Here is a 22,379-nt window from a genome sequence, read left to right as displayed (position 1 = left end):
CTTTGAACACACCCCTCGTGTCTCTTGACATCAGTGATATCACAGGTACTGTCCAATAGGTGGTTGTGAAAATGGCACAGAAGAGCTCAATAGAACTGTTAATGCTACTGAGGAAGCGTGACTTGCATTTTGCCGGTGGGAGTCCCAGGTCCCATTTTGAATAACTTCACATATAGTTGGGTCCTGAATGTCAAAGGAGTATCCCCCCCCTCCCGGATACTTTACAGTCTTATCATCTTACAAATAAGTATTCTCTTTGTTAGTTTCACCCTTCCCCCCACCTTTGGAGATAGGGCAAGTTATACATCTAACCATAAAGCTTGGAGCTTTGTCAAGGTGTTTCTTATGGGAATAATCAATTGAACCATTTTATAGTAATCTTCCTTCCTTCCTTTCCCCTCTCTCTCTCCCCCCCCCCACCCGCTCCTGCTTTCTGTTTCACAACATGTTCAGATTGCCACGAAGGAGCCATTGAATCCCATTAAGCAAGATGTAAAAGCAGGCAAGCTGCGATATGTGGCAAATATCTTTCCCCATAAGGGCTATATTTGGAATTATGGGGCCTTCCCTCAGGTAACGTATATTTTTCCTCCTGTCTGTCAGATTCTTGAAAGCTTTTCTGTCCACTCAGCACATTCCCCTTGTAAATCTGCTGTATTTCAAGTATGCAGAATGTCGTTCTGCATTGTGTGCTGGGCAGCGGGCCTGGGGAGGCGATTATGGAGACGTTTTGAGAAGCATCTTTATTTAAAAGTTGAGCACACATTTCCGGAAAAATCGTCATGCATCCCATTATTATGCCTCACCAAGATCCGATCCTGTCGTTTGGCTGTGCAAGTAATCCAGGGGTGCTTTTGCATGATGCATCTGTGTTGTAGACTTAAGCTTTTGGCAGACCAGGAAGGGCATAAAATGGGGAGGTGAGGCAGGTCCTGGCCTCTTGTACATCATAACCTTTGAAAAACTTTCTTTTTGAATGGAGGGGGTTGGCTGGTTGTACCTGAGGTAGAACATGCTGATGGCTCTTGTGGTGGCCACTACGTATTTTGTATGGGTTTTTATTTTAAGTTTTTATTGTTATATTCTTTGATTCAGTTAAGGTCTTTTATTAGGATTGTTGTATTTATTGTATTTTTTGTAAACTGCTGACCTACTTTATTTCATGTACAGTGCTTTGTAATAAAGCTCTAAATAAATAATAGTATTGTTATAAGGGCTAATTCCTTAGCACCATTAATTTATTTTATTGATTATACTTTTTGTCCTGTTCTTTCTCCAAGGAGCTCAGGGCATCATGCCCCTCATTGAAGGAGCAGGTGCGTAGCTTGGGAGTACTCCTAGATGCATCCTTGTCACTGGAGGCCCCAGGTGGACTCCGTGGCCCAGAGTACTCGGGGTCAGCTTTGGCTGATCCACCAGCTACAGCCTTTCCTGGACAGGGACAACCTAGCCACAGTAGTCCATGCGCTGGTAACTTCTCGATTAGACTACGGCAATGGGCTCTACATGGGGCTGCCCTTGAAGATGACTTGGAAGTTGCAGCTGGTGCAAAATGCAGCAGTTAGACTGCTCACCAGAACATCCTATAAAGACAATATAACACCAGTCAAAAGAATTGCATTGGCTGCCTATATGCTTCCGGTTGGAATTCAAGGTGTTGGCAATGACATTCAAAGCCCTAAACAGCTTGGGACTTCAGTACTTGTGGGAGCGCCTCTTCCTATATCTGCCTGCCCAAGATTTGGGATCTGTTGGAGGAGCCCTCCTCTGTGTCCCACCAACGTGAGATATACGCTATGGTGGGTCGTGGGAGAGGTCTTTCTCTGTCGTGGCACCCCACTTGTGGAATACCCTCCCCTTGGCGGCCCAACTGGTGCCAACAATGGCACCAAGTTAAAACATGACTTTTTATCAAAGCCTTCAAGGACTAACTTCCCCATAGTTACATATAGTTTTAATTGATTTTAATAGTTTTATTGCTTTTTAAAAAAAAATCTACCGGTTTTAATTTGATAAAGCTGTGTAAATTATTTATGTTTATGTGGTTCTGATTTTATCTGTACGCCGCTTTGAGATCCCAGTGACAATAGGGCGGGATACAAATACTTTAATAAACAAATTTTATCTTCGTATTACGCCTATGAGATCGGTTTTTATGGATGGTGGGGATTTTGAACCCAAGTCCTTTTTTGGGGGGGGGGGGGTGTCAATTTTTGTGAACCGCCCAGAGATCTTCGGCTATTGGGTGGTATAAAAATGTGATAAATAAATAAGTCTCTAGCCCTAGTCCAACCCTGAGGCCTTTAATGTGGTGCTGCAGACACTTCTCTTGGTGCTTGCCAGCCGCCCTGCCCCACCTAATTTTTATTTTATTTCTTAAGATGTTTGTTGTTTTTTTTAAAAAAATTAAAAATCAACTGGGAAGTTGGCATGCTGAAAAGGAAAATGTTGCCTTCCAATCCAATCTTTATTGGGATTCAAAAGAGTGCTTTTGTGTCTTGGAGTTCAGACTCCACCTCTGCCTTGTAATTAGAATTTTTGACATGTTACTTTTCTTTTAGTCTCACCAATTTACCTCCTGTGGAATGAGCCATGCCCCACCGGTAGCCATTTTGTGAATGACCAATTCCTCCTCATGGCAGTCATTTTGTGAGAAGGGGCCGCAACCCACTCAACAAGCACTACCCCAGCCTTCCTCAACCTGGTGCCTGCCAGATGTTTTGTACTACAACTCCCAGCTTCCCTGATCTTTGGCCATGCTGGCTGTGACTGATGGGACTTGAAGTCCAAAACATCTGGAGGACACAAGGTTGGGGAAAGCTGCACTTACACTATGGTGTATGACTATCCCAAGGGTGATTATAGTCACTAACAAATCTAGTTCACAGAAGTAGCCTGGCCTTTTGTTCTCTAAATTTCAATAATCTCTACAGATTAATAAAGAAGGCACACAATGATCACTAGAGCCTATTTTAGTAGTTCTTCTATTTTTCTTTTTCTTTCAACAGACTTGGGAAGATCCCAGTCATAAAGATGATAGTACAGGATGCTGTGGTGACAACGATCCCATTGATGTCTGTGAAATTGGTTGCGAGGTCTGTCTTAATTACTAGTGAGACTTATTCTAGAGTTTAATTTAACGTTTCAGCAGTTTTGTTTCCTATTATTAGCCAAGGAAAGTAGCCTGCAGAGTTCTAGATATAGATTAAAGCACAGCATTAGTTTAAACAAGTGGAACCTGCAACAAAATGTTGCCTTATACCAGCCTTCCTCAACCTGGGGCGCTCCAGATGTGTTGGACTGCATCTCCCAGAATGCCCCAGCCAGCAGCTGGCTGGGGCATTCTGGGAGTTGTAGTCCAACACATCTGGAGCGCCCCAGGTTGAGGAAGGCTGCCTTATACCCTTGCCATCTAGCTGGACTGTTCCTGTTCAGGGTGCCGGTGAAGCACGTAATCTTCCAGAATTCTATAAACTGTAAGGAACTCAAGCTGGCCTTTTTCCTATTCTCCCATAGGCACACACACTTTTTGATTGCAATTGACACTCTGAATTCTCTTTTCATTGGGCTGTTTTGGGTATTTTTTACCCCCTTAGCATTTTTGAAAATATGTTTATATATCTGCAAACTTTTGGGTTTCCCGAAGCAAGTTGGTATCTCCCATTTTTCCCCTCAGTGGCCTCCATTTTGGCTCCAAGTTGGCACTTGTCGCATGAATTTGCTGTTAGAAGGAATGATGCTGAGGGAAAGAAGAGAAAAAAATAGGACTGAGGTTTTTTTAAACAACAACAACTATAAATTAGGAATGTTTCTTGTGGGAGGGAAGGCATAGGAAGAGGAATGCAGTTCAGAAGGGAGGAGGGAAGCTTAATTTTTCATATGAGCCATGAGATCTTTAGATAACTATCAAAACTTCAGCAACGAGACCCTGATGAAGGACTATCCATCCTGATGGTTCTCTGTACCAAAATAGTCTAACCAAATGGAAGATGGGTGACTATGAGGGTGTGCTTGATTGGGATTGTGTGGTCGGGTGTGAACTGAGTTGGATGGAAAGAATAATGCTTGAGGACCAGTTGGGAGTCTAGCTAGAGAAACACAAACTTTATTGTCTGAGTTAAGAAGGGGATCAAAGGTAGCTGTACTTGGGAGGATGGGAGAAAAAGAGAAGTTCCTTAGAGAGAAGTTAACGATCATGACCATAGTGTGGCTTTGGAATAAAGCTGGCTGTTAAAGGAGAGTGTGCTTTGATGAAATTGGGATTAAAGCAAGTGCAGGCTGTATGCTTATAAAATGTGTAAAGTTGGGAATATTTGAACCAAGGTTGACTTAATATTGGATAGGAGTCATGATATTAAGGGGATATGAGAACTAAGAACCTAGATGTATTTGGAATCTGGAATGACTGGGTGAAGTGGAGAACGTAAGCAGTGGGACAGGACATGAATGAACACTTGTGAAGAATAGATACAGGATGATATGAGACCAGGGGATGTTAGAGTTTTTAGAAAGTCAGCTGGAGACCAATCAGTGGAAAAGGTCCATGATAAGCAGGTTCGAAAACCAGTACAGTTGAGAATGAAAATGACATAACTGAAAGCAATGGTGTTGCTGCTTTTAGTAAATTTCTGATTCTTTGAATTTAAGGTTCGCTCGCTTGGTGAGGTTGTTAAGGTGAAAGTCCTTGGGCTTCTAGGTCTTATTGATGAGGGAGAAACTGACTGGAAGGTCATTGCTATCAGTGTGGATGATCCAGAGTCACAGAAAATCCATGGTAAGCATGTTTATCCCCTGGTTAAATAATCCATTTTGCCCAGTCGACAAACATAAATCTGTTTCATGTCATGGTATTCTGCTTTAGGCACCTGGAGAGGTGTGATGCTTTGAAGGGTGCTAAAGGTAGTGAACGGAGCAGAGAGCTGGAGGTTGGCATGATATAAAACCGGCGAGAGCCACTGAGTGTTCAGGCGTGCTGTGGCTTCTGAGAAGGCACATACGAAGGAAAGCATAGGCAGCAACGTAGTCTTCGTTATTTTCAGTCTTTATTGGGTTTCCAGGTGCCTTGTATTTGTATTAATCTGTTCGTACTGATTTGGCGTTGTAACTTCAAATTCCCCTTTCCCTTTCGTAAACAAATTCTCTACCTCTTAAAGTTGTGCTTCCTTTCCAGTTGGGGGTCAGCACTAAGTCCAGTGTTACTCTGCAGCTGGCGCTACTAAGTATCATTTTTCCTTGGCTCTGAGACTTGAAGGAACCAGGTTGGTCCCTGATTCGGCAGAGCTAAGGAGGCTTGGGGACTCCCCCTGTCCTGGGCTGGTGGCGGGGGTGGGTGAGTGGGCAGCTTTCCATGAGAAGTGGAATCACATTCTTTTCCTCTGCCTTTCCCTTACAACCACCCATTCAAAAACTGAAAATGTTGCAAGGTCTTCAGTGCATTGCATTATAGGAGGTGAGCGCTTATCTGTGTTTTAATATCAGCCGTTTTGCTTTCAAAAGGGCGTGGAGTTTGAAGACACAACAGTGGCAGAATTAAGTAAAGCATAAATCCATGCTTGGGAAATCACATGTTTAGCATGCCCGAAGTAACCTGCCTCCCTTTTTTGTTTTGTTTTAACCGTACACGTTTTTGGTTTCTGATGTATTTCTACACGTACGCTGGCCTTGCAAAGGCTATTTTTTGGCGGAGCGGGGATAAATATCTGGCAAAGCCCTGTTTAAATTCTCTCCGCTTTTTATTCGCGACTTAATTTCCTTTGAACAAAATGCTTGTTTAAATTGGATCCCTGCCTAGTACACTCTTGTGCTTTGAGTGCTGAGAAAGCTGCCGGTTGTGGCTGCGGGTCTCTTATTGATGAGAGTTCTCAGACCAGGGCCCAAGGAGGTGCCTAGCATCTTCTGGAGAAGCTTCTGAGAGAAGCATCTTCCAAAAGTTTTAGATGCTCATTACCGACAGCAGCTTCCTGTTGCTTGGGGCTGGCTGGGGCATGCTAGGAACTGTAGTCCAACACATCTGGAGGGAACCAGGTTGAAGAAAGTTGACCTACAGTATTGGAATGAAGGACCTCAAATGACAGGTTTGGTCTTTGTATACATACATTTCTTTTCCCTTTGGTGCCCCATGGATTAAAGCCCATTTATAATTCAGGTCCAGTCAAGATCAAGGAGGGGGTCTAGGCTAGAAACCTGTCCCTTCATGCATTCAGAGATAGTCAAACTGAGCAGAAAGCTATACTCTGTGCCTCCTGCACCTTTGAAACAGGTGTAAGACTAAAGCGGATTCATTTTTCAGATGAGGGAAGACCCAGAATTGTTTTTGGAAGAAAGGAGCAGTTGCTGTGGTGAGATGTTCACCTCCCCCCCCTCCCCACCTATTTCTCCTCATAAACACCCTCAGACATTTCTTAATCTGTCCTCCTCGTCTTTCCCCACTAAACAGGCTGCTGAGGAGAGTCAGAGGTCCATTTTCCAGAGGTCTGATTTGACTGCTTGCAGGCCTATGGCTGCAGGTTTCCCAACTCTGGATTGGCACATTGGATTCTGACCATGGAGCCTCAGGTTCTAATCCCCATTGAGTCATTTTCATCATCATTATCATCATCATTATCTCCCTTTTCTCATGTGTGGCGGCTTTTCTAGATGGAGATGATGGGCTTTGCCAAGTCATGATGTTCTTTACTGACTGAGAAACTTCCTGACTATTGAACATGTTTTGAGTGTGACTGCTTTCTGCATGTTGGTATGGATATATTTTGGTAGGCCCAGTTTCTGAAGGTTTTCTGTATAGTTTTTTTTTTTTTATGTGATGACGGTGACTGATGTGACTAATGGAATAATTGTGACCTTTTATTATTTTATAATATTTCTATACCACCCTGTAACCAAAGCTCTCTGGGCAGTTTACGAAGATTAACCATGAAGTACAATGTGTGACCCTGAGCCAGCCACCATTTCTTTTTTTTTTTTTTTTTTTTTGAATATTTTTATTATTAAAACAACAAACACAAATCAAAATCACTTAATACAAGATATTATCATACCTTACTATCATATATTCAATATTAACCTATTAAACATAATATAATAAACATAACAGTGCTCCCCCCACCTCGGGATCTCATTCTTGTTTCCAAAAACTCATAGTTTCATCTGTTGGTGGAACCCCCCTTCCTTTAGAAAATACAAACTCCAGGAACTTTTTCCATATACTCTCAAAATCATTCGTTTTTACTATGCCTCTTTGCATTTTTATATTACATGTCAATTTATCATTTATAGCAATGTCCCACACTTCTTTATACCATTCTTCAATACAATAATCTCCTGTAATTTTCCAATTCCTAGTTACTATCAACCTCGCAGCTGTCAGTAGGTTCGTTATCAATTCTTTCATTTCTTTATTACATTTAGGATCATCATGCAGTGAGAGTAATGCAATCCTTGGTGTAACTTCTACTTTAAATCCCACAATCTGTTCAATCTCATAAAACACCATCTTCCATAACTTTTGCACATGTATACAATCCCACCACATATGTAAATACGTTCCCTTTTCTCCACAACCCCTCCAACAATCTGCTGAAAGCTGTTTATTAATCTTATTTAATCTAACCGGAGTTAAGTACCACCTCCATACAAGTTTATAATAATTCTCCTTTATTCTTACTGACATATTTCTCAACACTCTCTGTCTCCATAGTCCATCCCACCTCTGTTGTCCTATTTGTATCTTCAGATCAGTCTCCCAAACCATTTTCCCAGCACTATCCAGCCCTCCTTTCTCAATTAATATATTATATATTTGACTCACTAACCCCTTTATCCCTATGTTTTGTCCCTTATCTATTTCTTTTTGTTCAATTAATTCCTCAAATTTCGTCCTCTCTTTACATTCTCCATTTTCTCTTATCCAATTTTTAGTCCATTGTTCTAATTGAAAATAATTTAACCACGTTAATTCCAAATCTCTCAAAACTTCTTCCAACCTCTCTCTTGTATTCATCCCCCTTAACCACTCTCCTAATTTCATTTTATTTCTTTCTTTTAAAACTTTGCTTAACCTCATCTTTAAATTTTCAGGAAATTTCTTTAACATTATCACCGGTGTTAAGGGGGAATTACCAGCCACCATTTCTAAGCTCCTTGGATATATGTAATGATTTTTTCAATTGAGAAACTAGGAGCCAATAACCCTCCTGCCTCGCAAACTGTATTGCTGCTCTGCATGTAGGGCTGTGTGTTTTATCTGCAGAGTAACAATGCAGGTTTATGGATGCTTTGTAGTGAATTTTGGAGTTGCATTCAGTGTAAAACAACTTAATTTATGTGTGCAACGGCTTTTTCCCCCTGTTGCTAAAACACAGCAAATGCCTTTATACGGACCGAAGCTGTTGCTTCCTCTAAATGTTTATAAGTTATAAGTCATCCAAAACATGTGTCCTCTTCCCACAGACCTTTTTAGAATGCTTGCTATGAATCGGGTGCGCTAGCTTTGGGGGAGGAGGAGGGGAGGCCTACATCTGTGGGATGGAAAAAGCGATCATGTGCAAATGGTTTCCCAGGAGAATTAGGAGTTAACTTCCAGTGGTTTAAAGCTGCTTATTGCATTAAATCTGCCTTCCCCAGCCTGGTGGACTACAATTTCCAGTTTGTTAGTTGTAGTCCGACATATCTGGAGGGTGGCAGGTTGAGCATTATACAGAACCAAAGGACGCTGCCTCATACCTGGGCACACTTTTGGTCCATCTATGTGAGCATCGTCTGCTCTTGTCTTCCTCAACCTGGTGCCTTGCAGCTGTTTTGCAGGACTACACTTCCTGTCGTCTGTGACTGTTTGCTGTTTGGGACGAATGGGAATTGTAATCCAAAGCATGTAGAGGGCACCAAGCTGAGTGATTGGTATCAGCTCTCCAGGGTCGCAGGCAGACCTTGGCCCTACCAGCCAACCTACCAGAGATCCTTTTAATGCCAGGGACTGGATTGAGCCTTCTGCATACAAGGCATGTACTCCAGCATGGATTTTAAGTGTCCGCTATCATGTTTGGGGCTCGTGTGTGCTTGCATAGAATCTGGACCAGCCACAGCTCCATACTGCACGAACACGCATGCTACTAGGTTTGTGCTGCTTCCTCAAACACAATGTGATGTGTTGAAGGCTCCTGATGAGCTGTAATGCATGAAGCATCTCTTGTACTGGGCAGTGGTTGCCATAAGTGCTTGGCACAGGTTTGCCTACTCCTTGTTTCAGTGAGCCTCCAGGCCGAGTCAACACAATGGCCTTGAACTTTCTGCGGTATAACTAGAAGTCTGTTCCGTTGACTTTAGTTGTACTGTTGCCAACCGAGACCTACAGCCCTATGACTGGTTTAATCCACTTGGTTATAGAGCACACTGGCTTGTTTTTAAGTGCCCTTCAGGAAGCATGTTTGGATGTGTGTTGAGCCAATGAAAACTTGATTTCTGTGCCCCGTTGAGATACCCTCTTTCTCCTATTAGTGTGATGCAGCATAGCTGACTAGGCAGATCTCACCACCACTATCCAATAGTCCTGTTTTACTATGAGGAACAGCTCCGTGCATGTTTGCCTTGCTGCTCTGGCTCTTGAGTGGCACTTTCTAGATGATGGCACTCTGTTGCCTGCTCTGCTGCTGGTGACCGATCCAATCAGTTTCTACTGCCAATCAAAGGACTAAGATACAAGAGACCAAGATATCTAGAAAATCAATCAACGTAAGAGCTTTCTTCTGTTGCAAGACACCCAGTGGAGTCTTGCAATAAAAGCAAGCAGTTGTTTATGAGAGCGATGTATATAATCCAGAATAAGTTCAATGCTCGGTGATGACTGGGGTCAACATGTCTGCACAGAACTTGGTGCAAGCAGGGGATAACTAACCAATAAGCCATTCACTTTGACTTCAGGGAAACCTCCGTGCACTTGCTGAAGTGAATGGAACATTTTCTGCTTGTGAAGAGTGTTTATTAAAGACCCTTGATTTTCGACCTTATAGGCAGGCTGGAGGCAGCTGGCACGTACATTTAAGCACTGGCTTGGGGCAAATGTGTATATAATACTAACGCATATTACATGTATTTATCTATATCTATATTCTAATTGATTACAGATATTGATGATGTCAGGAAGTTCAAACCGGGTTATCTCGAAGCTACAGTTGACTGGTTCAGATTATACAAAGTTCCAGATGGGAAGCCAGAAAATCAATTTGCTTTTAATGGCACATTTAAAGACAAGGTGAATAATCTCTTCATTGGACACTGCAAATGTACTAATGGTTCTTGTCGAAATATGTACCCTGATGAGGTAATACTTTCAAATGTGTTCTGGAATCTCATACAAGAAGGAAAGGGTGGGAGACACATGAGAGAATAAACCTATGTGAAGCAATCTTAAAAAAGCACCTGGAATATTCCACCTTCTAGCTCCTTCTGCTATGGAACTAGATGTATCAGGCCTTACTTTGGATTTCTTCCACCAATCCAAGTATTTTGGGGGAGAACCTTGTAAAAGTCTTCATAATTGTAACAATTTTTGCGGGACTCAAAAAACACTTCTATTGGGTATACATTTTAGCCCTCCGATGCTTTGGGGGCATAACTGGCCTCAAATAGGTTTTGAAATGTGATACTTTGTCCAAGGTATAGTTGGGGTACAAATGACCCGAGATGCTGAACACTCTCATTGCACAGAACACAATAGTGTTCTGCAAAGCTGGGAAGTGTTAAAAATTCAGGTTCATTTATTTATGCCTTCATGAGGTTTTGAACTGAAGAGGGGGAAATGTACGAAGCAGTTTTTGGGGGCCTGGGAAATGGCATTGGGGTCATTACAGATCCATGATGCCATCCCTGTATAATTATAACCCTGCCCTTCATTATTCTTTTCACCTTAAATCAAAGTTTTTTTGTTTTTTTTATAACCCCGCTGTGATTGAAAACTCTCTCTCTCTGACTTAGATACCAAATTAATAACCTGCTTTTCTCTAAGACCTGGAGAGATAAGTTAATTATCTTTCACTCTAGTCCTTACTTAGAATTAATAACAATCTCCGTAGGATATGCTCGCACTCAGTGGGGTTGTGCTGAAAGGCGCTTTGGCTTGGCCACTTTTTCCTGATTCTCCCCTATCCACTGAAGTCCCCACCTCATGCTGCATTCCATATGGCTCTGGTTATGAACGAAAGCCTAAAAGATTTTTGATTTCTTTGGGATAATTTATTAAAACATTTGTGTCCCGTCCTATATCACTGGGATCTCAGCGCGGCGTACAGCTAAAATCAGAACAATGTAAAACAATAAATAATATACACAGCTAAATGCACAAAGGCTTCCCCTGCCTCAGTGGTTTTCATCCGGTCCTGACACGAGACCCACCTTGGACTCCCAACGTGCAAGATGGGACCCATCCCCAACATTTTTGTGAACCGCCCAGAGAGCTCCGGCTATTGGGTGGTATAGAAATGTAATAAATAAATAAATAAATTTCTCCATGCCCAACAGGGTAGCAACAGCTTCATCGGGAGCCATTTAGCCTGATCTCGCTACCCAATTTTGGGTCGCAGCCCACCGATTGAAGACCACGGAACCATACTTAACTCTTATCCTTCTAGTTCTGCAAGATGTTTATTTGAGTCTTTGCACTCTCAAACTTGGCCTTCATTGCAATCTACACTGTTGAACTGAAGAGTATACAGTTATCACAGAAAGGTGTGCCATCACTGACTAGCCCCATTGCTCTGTGTAGTGTTTTAAGAATTGCTTCTAAAGCATTGGAACACTGTTTTGGAAGTTCAGTGACACAGAGGAACCAGCCTACTTAGGAACTGAAGGCCAGACTAAATATTCTTTGTAATTATACATAGCTCAGTTACCTCTACTCTCCTGCAAGTATGCACAGCCCTGATTTGGATTGGGGCTCTGGCACTTTGGGAGAGGAGAGTCTTCCCCCCCCCCCCCTATTTTCATCCCAAAATTCTACCTCATGCCCCCCACAGGGTGGGTGCTAGCTTAGAGAAAGAAAGAAAAAGTTCATTAGTATCAATACAGATCCCCTTCCGTTTTAATCTCCGCCCCGCCTGCAAGGTGTATGTGGGACTTCTGGATGAAAACTGGGGGGTGGGGTGGGAGTGGGAAGCTTAGAAACTCCTCTCCCAAAGTGCCATGGTTCTAAACTTGTGTATGATTGTGCCCTAATTTTAGTTCCATTGATTTTATCTGGATCCAACCCATTATGTCCAGTGGGTTAGATCCAGACTCAGGTAGTCCCATTGTAGTCCCATTGAAATCAATGAGACAAGTTAGCCATTGCTAACTTAAGCCACATTATGAGTAACTGAGTCTGGATCCAGCCTAATATTATTAGGAGAGCAATTTTTTAAAAAGGCGTTCGTTGAAGAAAGCACTAATTTCCCCTCCTATCCCTGGTGCCTCTTCTTAATAAAGTGTGCTTTCACCAGAGTATTTGTATAGTGCCGACACTCCTCTTTCTAGTGTGAGGCTAACACCACTGTCGTATTAACAGGGAAGCTGCTTGTGAGCGCAAGCGCATCAATTTCTGCCAACGAGGGCGCAAGCTTTGCGTTGTCCCTGTCTCTGGGTTTGTGTCGAATTATTTTTGAAAACTACCCTGTGTACCACAAAGCTTTATGGCAGGAGTGGAGAACATGTGGCAACCCTAGATGTTGGTGGACTTTAACTCCCATCAGCCCGAGCCAGCCAAGGTTGTGGGATAATGGGAGTTGTAGTCCCAACATCATTTAGAGGGGTATGTTGCCCCTTCCTGGTTTTTGGGAAACATTTATTGTGCGATCTTTAATTATGCTTAATTTCTCTCTGGAAGAAAACCACCTCGGCTTTGCAGTGCCTGTGATCCCCAGATGAAGCTTTCTTCTGCTGTTTTTCTTAAAAGTGCATCCCATATACCAGACTGCCTCCCCAGCCCCCCAGCCCCCCAAAAAATCCTTTGAAAAATCGTCTTGGATCCGGCTGCATTCCAAGCTCATCTACTGACCTCAATTAGAGACTTTCCAACTTTTTTAATGAGATTTGGAATGCAGCAGCCAAAACAGCTGGCATTTTAAAAAATTAAGCATATGTCGAAAAGCTTTGCCGAAAGCAAAGCCAAAGCATGAACTACATTCCTTAGTTCTGGGAATATGAAAAGGGGCACTCCATTCCCAAATATGGCTTAGTTCCCATGGACTACATGTGGTTCCCTTATTATGAAATGTGCATTGTCATTCTTGGTGTGTGCGTCCCCGTCCCCCCAAATAAACTTCTGGGTGTATTTGAGTGGTGTTTGGAAATCTCCAGATTGATTTAGAACTAGTTTTGGGGAGGTTATATCTTCCTTTCTTTTTTAAAAAAAAATATGTTAGGAATGGTTTAGCATTGCATCAGGAAGTTCCAAGAACTTCCTGATGCAATGTTGAACCTGTAGTTTTAACTTGCAAAATGTAACATGTCACAATGATTATTTTTTTAAAAGAGGGGGGAAATCACATTTCAGTTTCACCTTTTAAATAGGCATTTGCTGTTAAAATCATTAAGTCCACCCATGAGTACTGGAAAGCTTTGGTTCACAAAAAGGCTGATGGAGGCGCCATAAAATGGTAAGCGTTCCGTTTACATTGTCCTGTCAAAATCTGGTGTTAATTAATGTTAAATTGGTTTGGATGCTTTTATTATGATGGTAGCACTTCTGTTCCCAAAGATCTCTTCTGCATACTGCCTTTTGTTAGTAATTTAGCTCTGTGTGTGTGTGTGTGTGTGTGTGTTTTCTAAATGACTACATGAGCCCTGCAGATTACTCGGTAATTAAACTTCAGTAATGGCTCCAAAAATAAATTTGACTCTAATCTTCTGCTTGTACAAAAATGATAACCTTGAATTTTCTTGAGGATGTCTTGGTCATTCTATGACCAAGAATGTCTGCTCATTCTAGAAAGGTAAAAAGAGGGCTTGATTACCATTTAGAAACCCTCAGTCATTTTGAAACAATAAAAGCTCAAAGTGCAAGCCTGCGCATGTGTATGTCGTACTAAAACACCAGTGATTTCAAGGTGCTTACTCCCGGGTAAGTGAGTATAAGATTACAATTGCAGTTGAAATTAATGGTACATACTTCTGGCTAGACGTGGATAGGTCTGCTACCTAGATTCTGATTAAATATAAGGTAAATCTCCCTGATGGCAAGATCTATACAACAGTGGAACAGTCTACCTACGGAGGTTGTGGGTTCTCCAGCTCTGGAGGTTTTAAGAAGAGGCAGGACAGCCACCTCCCATGGGTGGTTTAATTGGTTTTAATGCACATTGCAGAGGGTTGGACTAGATGACCCTTGTGGTCCCGTTCCAACTCAACAATTCTATGATTCTATGATTGCAAGCTAGTATCTTCCAGACATTTTGGCCTACAGCTTCCTGGCCATTGGCCATGCTAGTTCAGTTTTATGAGAGTTGTAGTCCAAAACAGGTGGAGGGCACCAAGTTGTCTAACCCTAAATGCAACCCTATACACATTTGCCTAAGATTAACCTCTGTTGATCTCACTTTCAAAGTAGACATGCATAGAATTGCAGTGTAATTTGTTGACTCTTATCCAAGAGCCAGGAGCACGGGAATTTTTTTGCCTCCCTTTCCATCGTGAGCTCGAACCGGGATGCATTGTCAAAAGAGGGATGGTCGGAGGAAGCGGAAAAAGTTTAGCAAGCTGAGTTGTTCGTTGGGTTCTGCATAGCTCAAATGAAATCCTGCTTCCTTGTTCCTGGTCAGGCCCAGTCCAGAACTCCTCAATATGGGGAGCCAATCAGCGAGCTGACACTGCTTCCTTCCTGAGCAGGAAGGGCGATCGCGAAAGATGGAGAAGGCCCCACTGCCTCTAGCCAAAGAAATGGTTTGCTGCAAACAAGGGTTGGAATGTGCATTCACATAAGTAGGTAACCTGGTGTCCGCGAGATGTTTTGTTCTACATCTTCCATAAGCCCCAGCCTGCATGGCCAGTGGTCCAGGATTATGGGAGCTGTAGTCCAAAATGTCTGGAGGACTCCAGGTTGCCTTTCCGTGGCACGAAGCACCTTAAGAGTTCTGGCTGATTCTGACTGAAACCCGGAATGGATTCACTGTCCCAGTGACATCAAAGCCACTATGTTTTGGTCCGAGGGCCAGATTGCTCCCCCTGATCAATCTGGTCGGACACATGATGTGGGCCTCATTTGAGAGGGAGCTGCACACAGGGGAATCTTACAAATTGGAGATAACAAGGGGATTCCTCTCCCCACCTCTTCCCCAAGCCCCTGGTAGCCTCTATGCCAGGGGAGGCTTGGGGAGTGGACAAGACCCCCCAGAGGAGTGTGCGGAAGCCCCATGGAGGGAGCCCAATCCCTCATGCACCTGGGGTTCTCCATCCTTGGTGTAGACAGTTCTGACATAGATGGGCCAATGGTCTGTATGAGGCAGCTTCTTGAGTCCCGTTATAGGACTCGTCCCAGTGTTTTTCTCCAGTTGCTGGTAATTGTATTCTGTTTTCAGCACCAACCTCCTGGTGGATACCAGTCCATATTGCTGTAATGAAGAGGATGCCCAAGCGATTGTGCAATCGGTAAGGAAAATTATTTATTTATTTTATTTATTTATTTAAGTATTTTTATGCCGCCATTCAGCCAAAAAAGGCTCTCATGGCGGCTTACAAAAGTATTTCTTGACAGTCCCTGCCCACAGGCTTACAATCTAAAAGACATGACACAAAAGGAAAGGGGATTGGGAGGGAGGAGGAGGAGGGGGAAAAGGAAAGCAAATTCAGGCACTACAATCTTAGTTGGAAAGTTCAGCAGTTACAGGGGACAGCAGGAGGGAGGGGGCTCTCAGCTGGAGCTGGACCCAGGCACGGTGGAGAGGTGCCTGGCTGCTGCTTCCTCCCTCACTGGTGGCCTCCTCCTCCTCCTCCTCCACCACCGATATCAATACCAATACCAATACCAATACCAGTCATTAACAGAAGCAGAGGCCATGGACAATTGTGTCCATTGTGTAAAACAAAGAGAAGACCTGGCTTGTAAATTAAATGGAGAACACACATGGTGCATGATCTTGGAGAGTGTGTTTGTGTGTGTCAGTGAGTGAGAGAGGTGGGGAGAGGAGTAGTCAGGGTGGGGTGGCTAGGTGGAGAGCAATAAAACTGCCATTAGCATTTTTAAAAAAATGCAGTGTAAAAACTGCATTTTCTCACATTCACTTATTTCACCAAAAGCTCTGTTATGCTGGATTCATAATAAGGAGCTTACCTTTGGATCTTAAATAATAGCACTATGGACAATTTGTGTCCGGCCTATGATCTTTGTGTGTGTGTGTGTTTGTCTACCCTGTTGCCATGAGTTACCACACAACACTCCAAACTCATTGACGAGGAGCCGTCTCCCCTAATCACCAAGAGCACACTTTATTTACTGCTTTGTGTAATTAAATGCATCTTGCGAGGAAAGAGAAAATTGTGTGCGCCTGCGTGGGAAAGAGAGACAAAGAGAGAAATATTTTTAAACAGTTCCTTTTGGTCCAGCCAATTGTTGCATTTAAAAAGACAACAACGAAAAGCAAAAGAGCTAAAAATATAAATGCCTAAAAATGAAGCCTCAAATTCTGATCTGTTTATAAACTGCTTTGCCAGCTGCGAAGATTTTGTTGAGTGTTTTTCAGGAGCATTCCCAGCTGCTTAGAAATTTGATTTTTAACTATTAATGGACTGAAGTGCCTGTTTTATATCTTGGGTTACAGCAATTGCACATGTGTAGCTGGCTTAAGTGAGACCTCTCCTTTCCCCATTATACACCCCCACAGGGGAATGTATAATGCAGTTTCCCCAACATGGGCCCAAAGAACCGGGTAACTAGTTTTTCTATGCCTAAAATGGAGGGGAGGCTTTGAACTATGTGTGTTTGAATAGCCGTCCCTCATGCAAAGGAATTTGAAATTGAGAGGAGTTCCAAAAAGTAGTGTTTGATATGACATGGGAGGGGAAGGGGTGTCTGCTGTTCAAAGGGATGATGATGATGATGATGATGATGATGATGATAATAATCCCCAGTGGGAGAGGACAAGCCCTTGCCCCTGTTCAGAAGACACCTTAAACCACAGCTTTAACCACGGTGAATAAGGCAGAATTCACCGTAGTTAAAGCTGTGGTTTAAGGTGTCTTTTGAACAGGGCCCTTGAGTTGTTGCATCCCAATAAATCACTGCCTGTGATCTTCTTCACCAACTTCTTCCACCAACTTCAGCTGTCTGAATCTTTGCTTTTCCCTCAAAAGGGCTCTGCCCTTTATCTCTTGCTGCCCTGTATGCAATAGAGGCTGGTGACTCTGATATCAGTGGGGCGGTGGATCCGCTCTGAGTTTCAGCCAGAACCAGACTGAATTTCAGGCAGAACCAGAGCACATTGGATAGCTCCTTTAGAGTTTTGACATGAATACTGGAGCAGATTCACCACTCCACTGACGTCAGAACCACCAGCGCGGATGCTTGGAGCTCCCTCTCTCTTTCCCAGCCCCTCCCCCTCCCAAATCCATCCTCCAAACCCGTTTTGTAAAGCCTTTGGGTACAACCTCCCATGTCCCGTGCACTACTGGAGCCATCTCTAACCTGAGTGTCAGGCTCCTGCGCCCCAGTGCTGGGAGGGGTGAACTTGCAGGGGCTTCAGCACTTACGTGGACTTCAGTTTCTTAGAAGGAGGGCACTGGAGACTCGTCTTTCTTTTCTTTTATACGTTTCCGAGCCCAATTCAAGGTGCTGGTTTTTACCTATAAAGCCCTACATGGCTTGGGACCACAATACCTGATGGAACGCCACTCCCGACATGAACCTACTGCGCTCAACATCTAAGGTCCTCCTCCGAGTGCCTACTCCGAGGGAAGCTTGGAGGATGGCAACAAGGGAGAGGGCCTTTTCGGTGGTGGCCCCCCGACTGTGGAATGATCTCCCCGATGAGGCTCGCCTGGCACCAACACTGTTATCTTTCAGGTGCCCGGTCAAGACTTTTCTTTTCTCCCAGGCATTTAACAGCATTTAAAGGCGAGGTGATGTTTGCCCTGTCCTGGACGGGGTTGCACTCTCCCTAAAGGATCGGGTCCGTAGTTTGGGGGTGCTCTTGGATCCAGAACTGTCTCTTGAGGCACAGGTGAACTCAGTGGCAAAGAGCACCTTTTATCAGCTTAGGCTGATATACCAACTGCGCTCTTATCTGGACAGTGATAGCCTAGCTACAGTTATCCATGCTCTGATAACCTCTCGCTTGGATTACTGCAATGCGTTATACGTGGGGCTGCCTTTGAAAACGGTCCAGAAGCTTCAACTGGTGCAAAACAGGGCAGCAAGGTTATTAACAGGGACTGGCTGGCGAGATCACATCACGCCAGTCCTTTTCCAGCTTCATTGGCTGCCAGTCCAGGTCCGGGCCCAATTCAAAGTGCTGGTATTGACATTTAAAGCCCTAAACGGTTGCGGCCAGGTTATCTGAAGGAACGCCTCCTCCCATATGTACCTGCCTCCCAGACCCTAAGGTCATCTACAGGGGCCCTTCTCCGTGAGCCCCTGCCAAAGGAAGTGAGGCAGGTAGCTACTAGGAGGAGGGCTTTCTCCGCTGTGGCACCCCGGTTGTGGAATGAGCTCCCCAGAGAGGTCCGCCTGGCTCCTACACTGTACTCCTTTCGTCGCCAGCTGAAGACCTTTTTATTCACTCAGTATTTTAACAATTTTAACTTAAATTTAAATTTTACTGTTTTAACTCTGTATTTTAATCTTATAATCAACTTTGCTGTGTGGTTTTATCCTGGTTGCGCTTTTTATATTGTATTTCGTAATTGTGTTTTAACCTGTTGGGTGTTTTATTGTGGTTTTAATTTTTGTGAACCGCCCAGAGAGCTTCGGCTATTGGGCGGTATAAAAATGTAATAAATAAATAAAATAAAATAAAATAAATTTAACAATGCTAAGTTTGTTTTTTAACGGACCCCAGAACTGTTGTTTTTAAATGGATACTGTTGTTTTTATACTGTTGTTTTTATGTTTTTGATAGTTTTAAATTTTGTATACTTTTTTACTGTTTACTGTTTTTAATTTTTGTAAACCGCCCAGAGAGCTTCGGCTATGGGGCGGTATATAAATGTAATAAATAAATAAATAAAATAAAATAAATGAAGGTTTATTTACACTGTGTTCAGGCCTACAACCACCCAACTCCTAAGCACACCCTGCTTCCTCTCAGTAGCACCAGCAGATCTCTTCGCAAGACAAAAGCCGCTCTCCTTTTGCGTCAGATTTAGCCTTCCCCCAGATCCATTTCTCCTACCACCTCAAGTCTTGTAGGACAAAAAAGCCTGCCCATTTAGGAATTGCAGTGTGTGGGAAGAGGGGGCAGAATCTTCAATCTCTTTTACTCAGAGACACCGAGTTATAAGGGTCCTCTGGAGGTAATTTAGACTGACCCCAAACACATGACACTATTCCCCCCCTGAAGAGGTCAGGACCCAGATGTGGAGGACTACAGCTGCCATCATCCCCAGCCAGAAAAGCTGCACTACTGAAATTAATCCTAAGTATGTGTAATTGAATTAATAAAATACTCTTTCCCCCCCCCCCCTTGTTTAGATTGTAAATGTGCCGTTTGTGTTCCGTTCAGCACTGTGCAAACTGATGGCTCTTAAATAAGTAAATACAAATAAAGCGTCTCTTCTATCCGTAGGCTTCACCACCTGTGGAAGACTGTTCTGTTTGCACAGACGGTAAGAGCTGCTAATGATTTCTTGCACTGACCCTATAAAAGTAAGCTGAGTTTAAAACCCACTGCTGTATGCAGTTTAGCGTCATGTGCATCTTGTTTTCTTGTAACCGCTTGTTTTAGCATCATGCGTAGCTATTTTTCATTGCAATGTTAGTTATGGATTAGTTTGTCTCCGCTGCTGTTATTTCTGTGACGTTCTTGAGCAAACAGAAAGCAAATAGATTCTTTATCTTGTTCGAAATTCAAAATATCCTGAGACATGTTTTATGTACTGTACTTAGGTTCATATCTAAATTTTAAATGCGGAACGGGGCCTTTTCGGTGGCTGCTCCAGTACTCTGGAACTCTCTTCCCAGGGAAGCTAGACTGGCTCCCTCCCTGATGTGCTTTAGGAAGCAGGCAAAGACTTTTCTGTTCCAGCAGGCCTTTGGTGAATGAACTGGACCTCTGTTTTGTCAAGGAGTTTTTAAAATAGTCATTTTAAGTGTTTAAATGTTTTAATATTGGAATATGTTTAACATACTTTTAACTTTTGTATATCTCTATTTATAGGTTTTTAATGTATATGCTTTAAATTTTGTGATGCCGCCTTGAGGCGGGATATAAATATAATCATCATCATCATCATCTGTACTTAGGTTCTTATCTAAACTTTCTTTCCCTTTTTCTTGTATGGGGTGGTAACTGCTGGACATGCATTGTTTGATTTAGTTTTTTAGTGGAGTGTCATCACAAAATAACATGGGGCAACATGGGGCAGATTCTTTATGCATATTGCTTTGTACCTAGAGGACAACAATGATAAGGTGTTTTGAACATTCTTTTAGTTACTTGTGAATAATACTTGTTCTCTTTTCTTTTAGCTGATAAGTGGCATTTTCTTGGCCAGTGATCACTAGTGTTGGCTGATGTCAGACTGTGGAATCTGACTACTTCATCCTCTCCTCTCTCTTTCACATGCGTGCACACACTGAAGATATGCAAACAAAATCACCACTGACTGGATTCTGAAGATGCACGTCTTTGTGCATAGCAAACTTTCCATCTTGTAAATAAAAGCGATTTTTAACACTTTCCTCTTGGTGTATGTGTGACATTTCTAACTGTGACCCAAAGTACACATTCTCCACCCTTGAATAAGAAGCATAACCCACCAGCAAGTTCAAGACTGAGCAGAGCAATTTTCCTGTCTCTCTTTTTAGAGAACGAACCGTTGTTGTGGGTTTCTTGACGCATCAGTGCAAGAAGTATTGTCTGGTAGTCAGGAATTAGAAGGGAGAGCTATGCTTGAACAATTTGAGCACTGGTTTGGTGTAATGTCTGAATGCCCGAAGTTGGCTGGCAAGCCAAAATCAGAAATCATGGTTTGAAATGGGTTTGCAAACTGTGGCTGGACATGATAACTGAAAACCAGTAGGGTTAAGGCCGTTTCCCTGCCTATGCAGGGTGTTGGTGAGATAGAAAATGAAAGCAGACAAGCTGTTCTAAACCATTTTCCAGTAGATGAGCTGTGGTTAGAACTTCCAGTTCTTTTTATACTGTATTTTGTAATTGTGCTTTTAACCTGTTGCTTGATTTATTGTGGTTTTAATTTTTGTGAACTGCCCAGAGAGCTTCGGCTATTGGGCGGTATAAAAATGTAATAAATAAATAAATAATAAATAAATAAACCAATGGTGAGCACAAGACTTGGTGTGACTTGAACTAAACCAACCCTCCCTGACACGGCTCCCTTCAGATGTGTTGGACTACAATTCCCATCATCTATTGATTGGCTGCTGATCATGGGAGTTGCAGTTCAACACCAGGTTGGGAAAGGGTATGAGCCATACTCTTTCTGAGGACAGCGGCTGCATCTTCGCTGTGTGCAACCAACGGTTCTAGCCTCCTTCATGAAGCTGATTGTTGGGAGATTCAGGTCAATTAAAAGGAAGTACTTCTTCACACAGCTCATATTAAATTATGGAATTCACTGCCACAAGATGTAGTGATGGCCACCAATTTGTATGGCTTTAAAAGGAGATTGGATACATTATTATTATTATTATTATTATTATTATTATTATTAATTTATATAGCACCATCAATGTACATGGTGTACAGAGTAAAACAGTAAATAGCAAGACCCTGCCGCATAGGCTTACAATCTAATAAAATCATAGTAAAGCAATAAGGAGGGGAAGAGAATGCAAACAGGCACTGGGAAGGGTAAACAGGCACAGGGTAGGGTAAAACTAACAGTATAGAGTCCAGACAACATCAGGTTTTAAAAGCTTTAGGAAAAAGAAAAGTTTTTAGCTGAGCTTTAAAAGCTGCGATTGAACTTGTGGATCTCAGATGTTCTGGAAGAGCGTTCCAGGCGTAAGGGGCAGCAGAAGAAAATGGACGAAGCCGAGCAAGGGAAGTAGAGACCCTTGGGCAGGTGAGAAACATGGCATCAGAGGAACGAAGAGCATGAGCGGGGCAATAGTGTGAGATGAGATAGGAAGGAGCTAGACCGTGAAAAGCTTTGAAGGTCAACAGAAGAAGTTTATATTGGATTCTGAAGTGAATTGGAAGCCAATGAAGCCAATGTATTGGAAGCCAATACATTCCTGTAGG

The 22,379-nt window shown here is 42.9% G+C and overlaps 1 protein-coding gene across 1 annotated transcript in view; it reads left to right on the top strand.

Annotated features, from left to right (window-relative positions):
• The window catches only part of PPA2 (inorganic pyrophosphatase 2), a 31,936-nt gene extending 11,082 nt beyond the window's left edge, over positions 1–20,854 (top strand). The window contains exons 5-12 of the mRNA XM_063135539.1: positions 454–573; positions 3,009–3,095; positions 4,648–4,774; positions 10,119–10,246; positions 13,537–13,622; positions 15,540–15,609; positions 19,740–19,779; positions 20,642–20,854. Of these exons, the coding sequence (XP_062991609.1) occupies positions 454–573; positions 3,009–3,095; positions 4,648–4,774; positions 10,119–10,246; positions 13,537–13,622; positions 15,540–15,609; positions 19,740–19,779; positions 20,642–20,670 (687 nt within the window). The 3' untranslated portion in view covers positions 20,671–20,854. The remainder of the gene's footprint in view (positions 1–453; positions 574–3,008; positions 3,096–4,647; positions 4,775–10,118; positions 10,247–13,536; positions 13,623–15,539; positions 15,610–19,739; positions 19,780–20,641) is intronic.
• Positions 20,855–22,379: the final 1,525 nt, after the last annotated feature.

Source organism: Elgaria multicarinata, chromosome 10 (assembly GCF_023053635.1).
Source record: "Elgaria multicarinata webbii isolate HBS135686 ecotype San Diego chromosome 10, rElgMul1.1.pri, whole genome shotgun sequence".
Lineage (NCBI taxonomy): Eukaryota > Metazoa > Chordata > Lepidosauria > Squamata > Anguidae > Elgaria > Elgaria multicarinata.
This window is presented reverse-complemented; position numbering and strand designations above follow the sequence as displayed.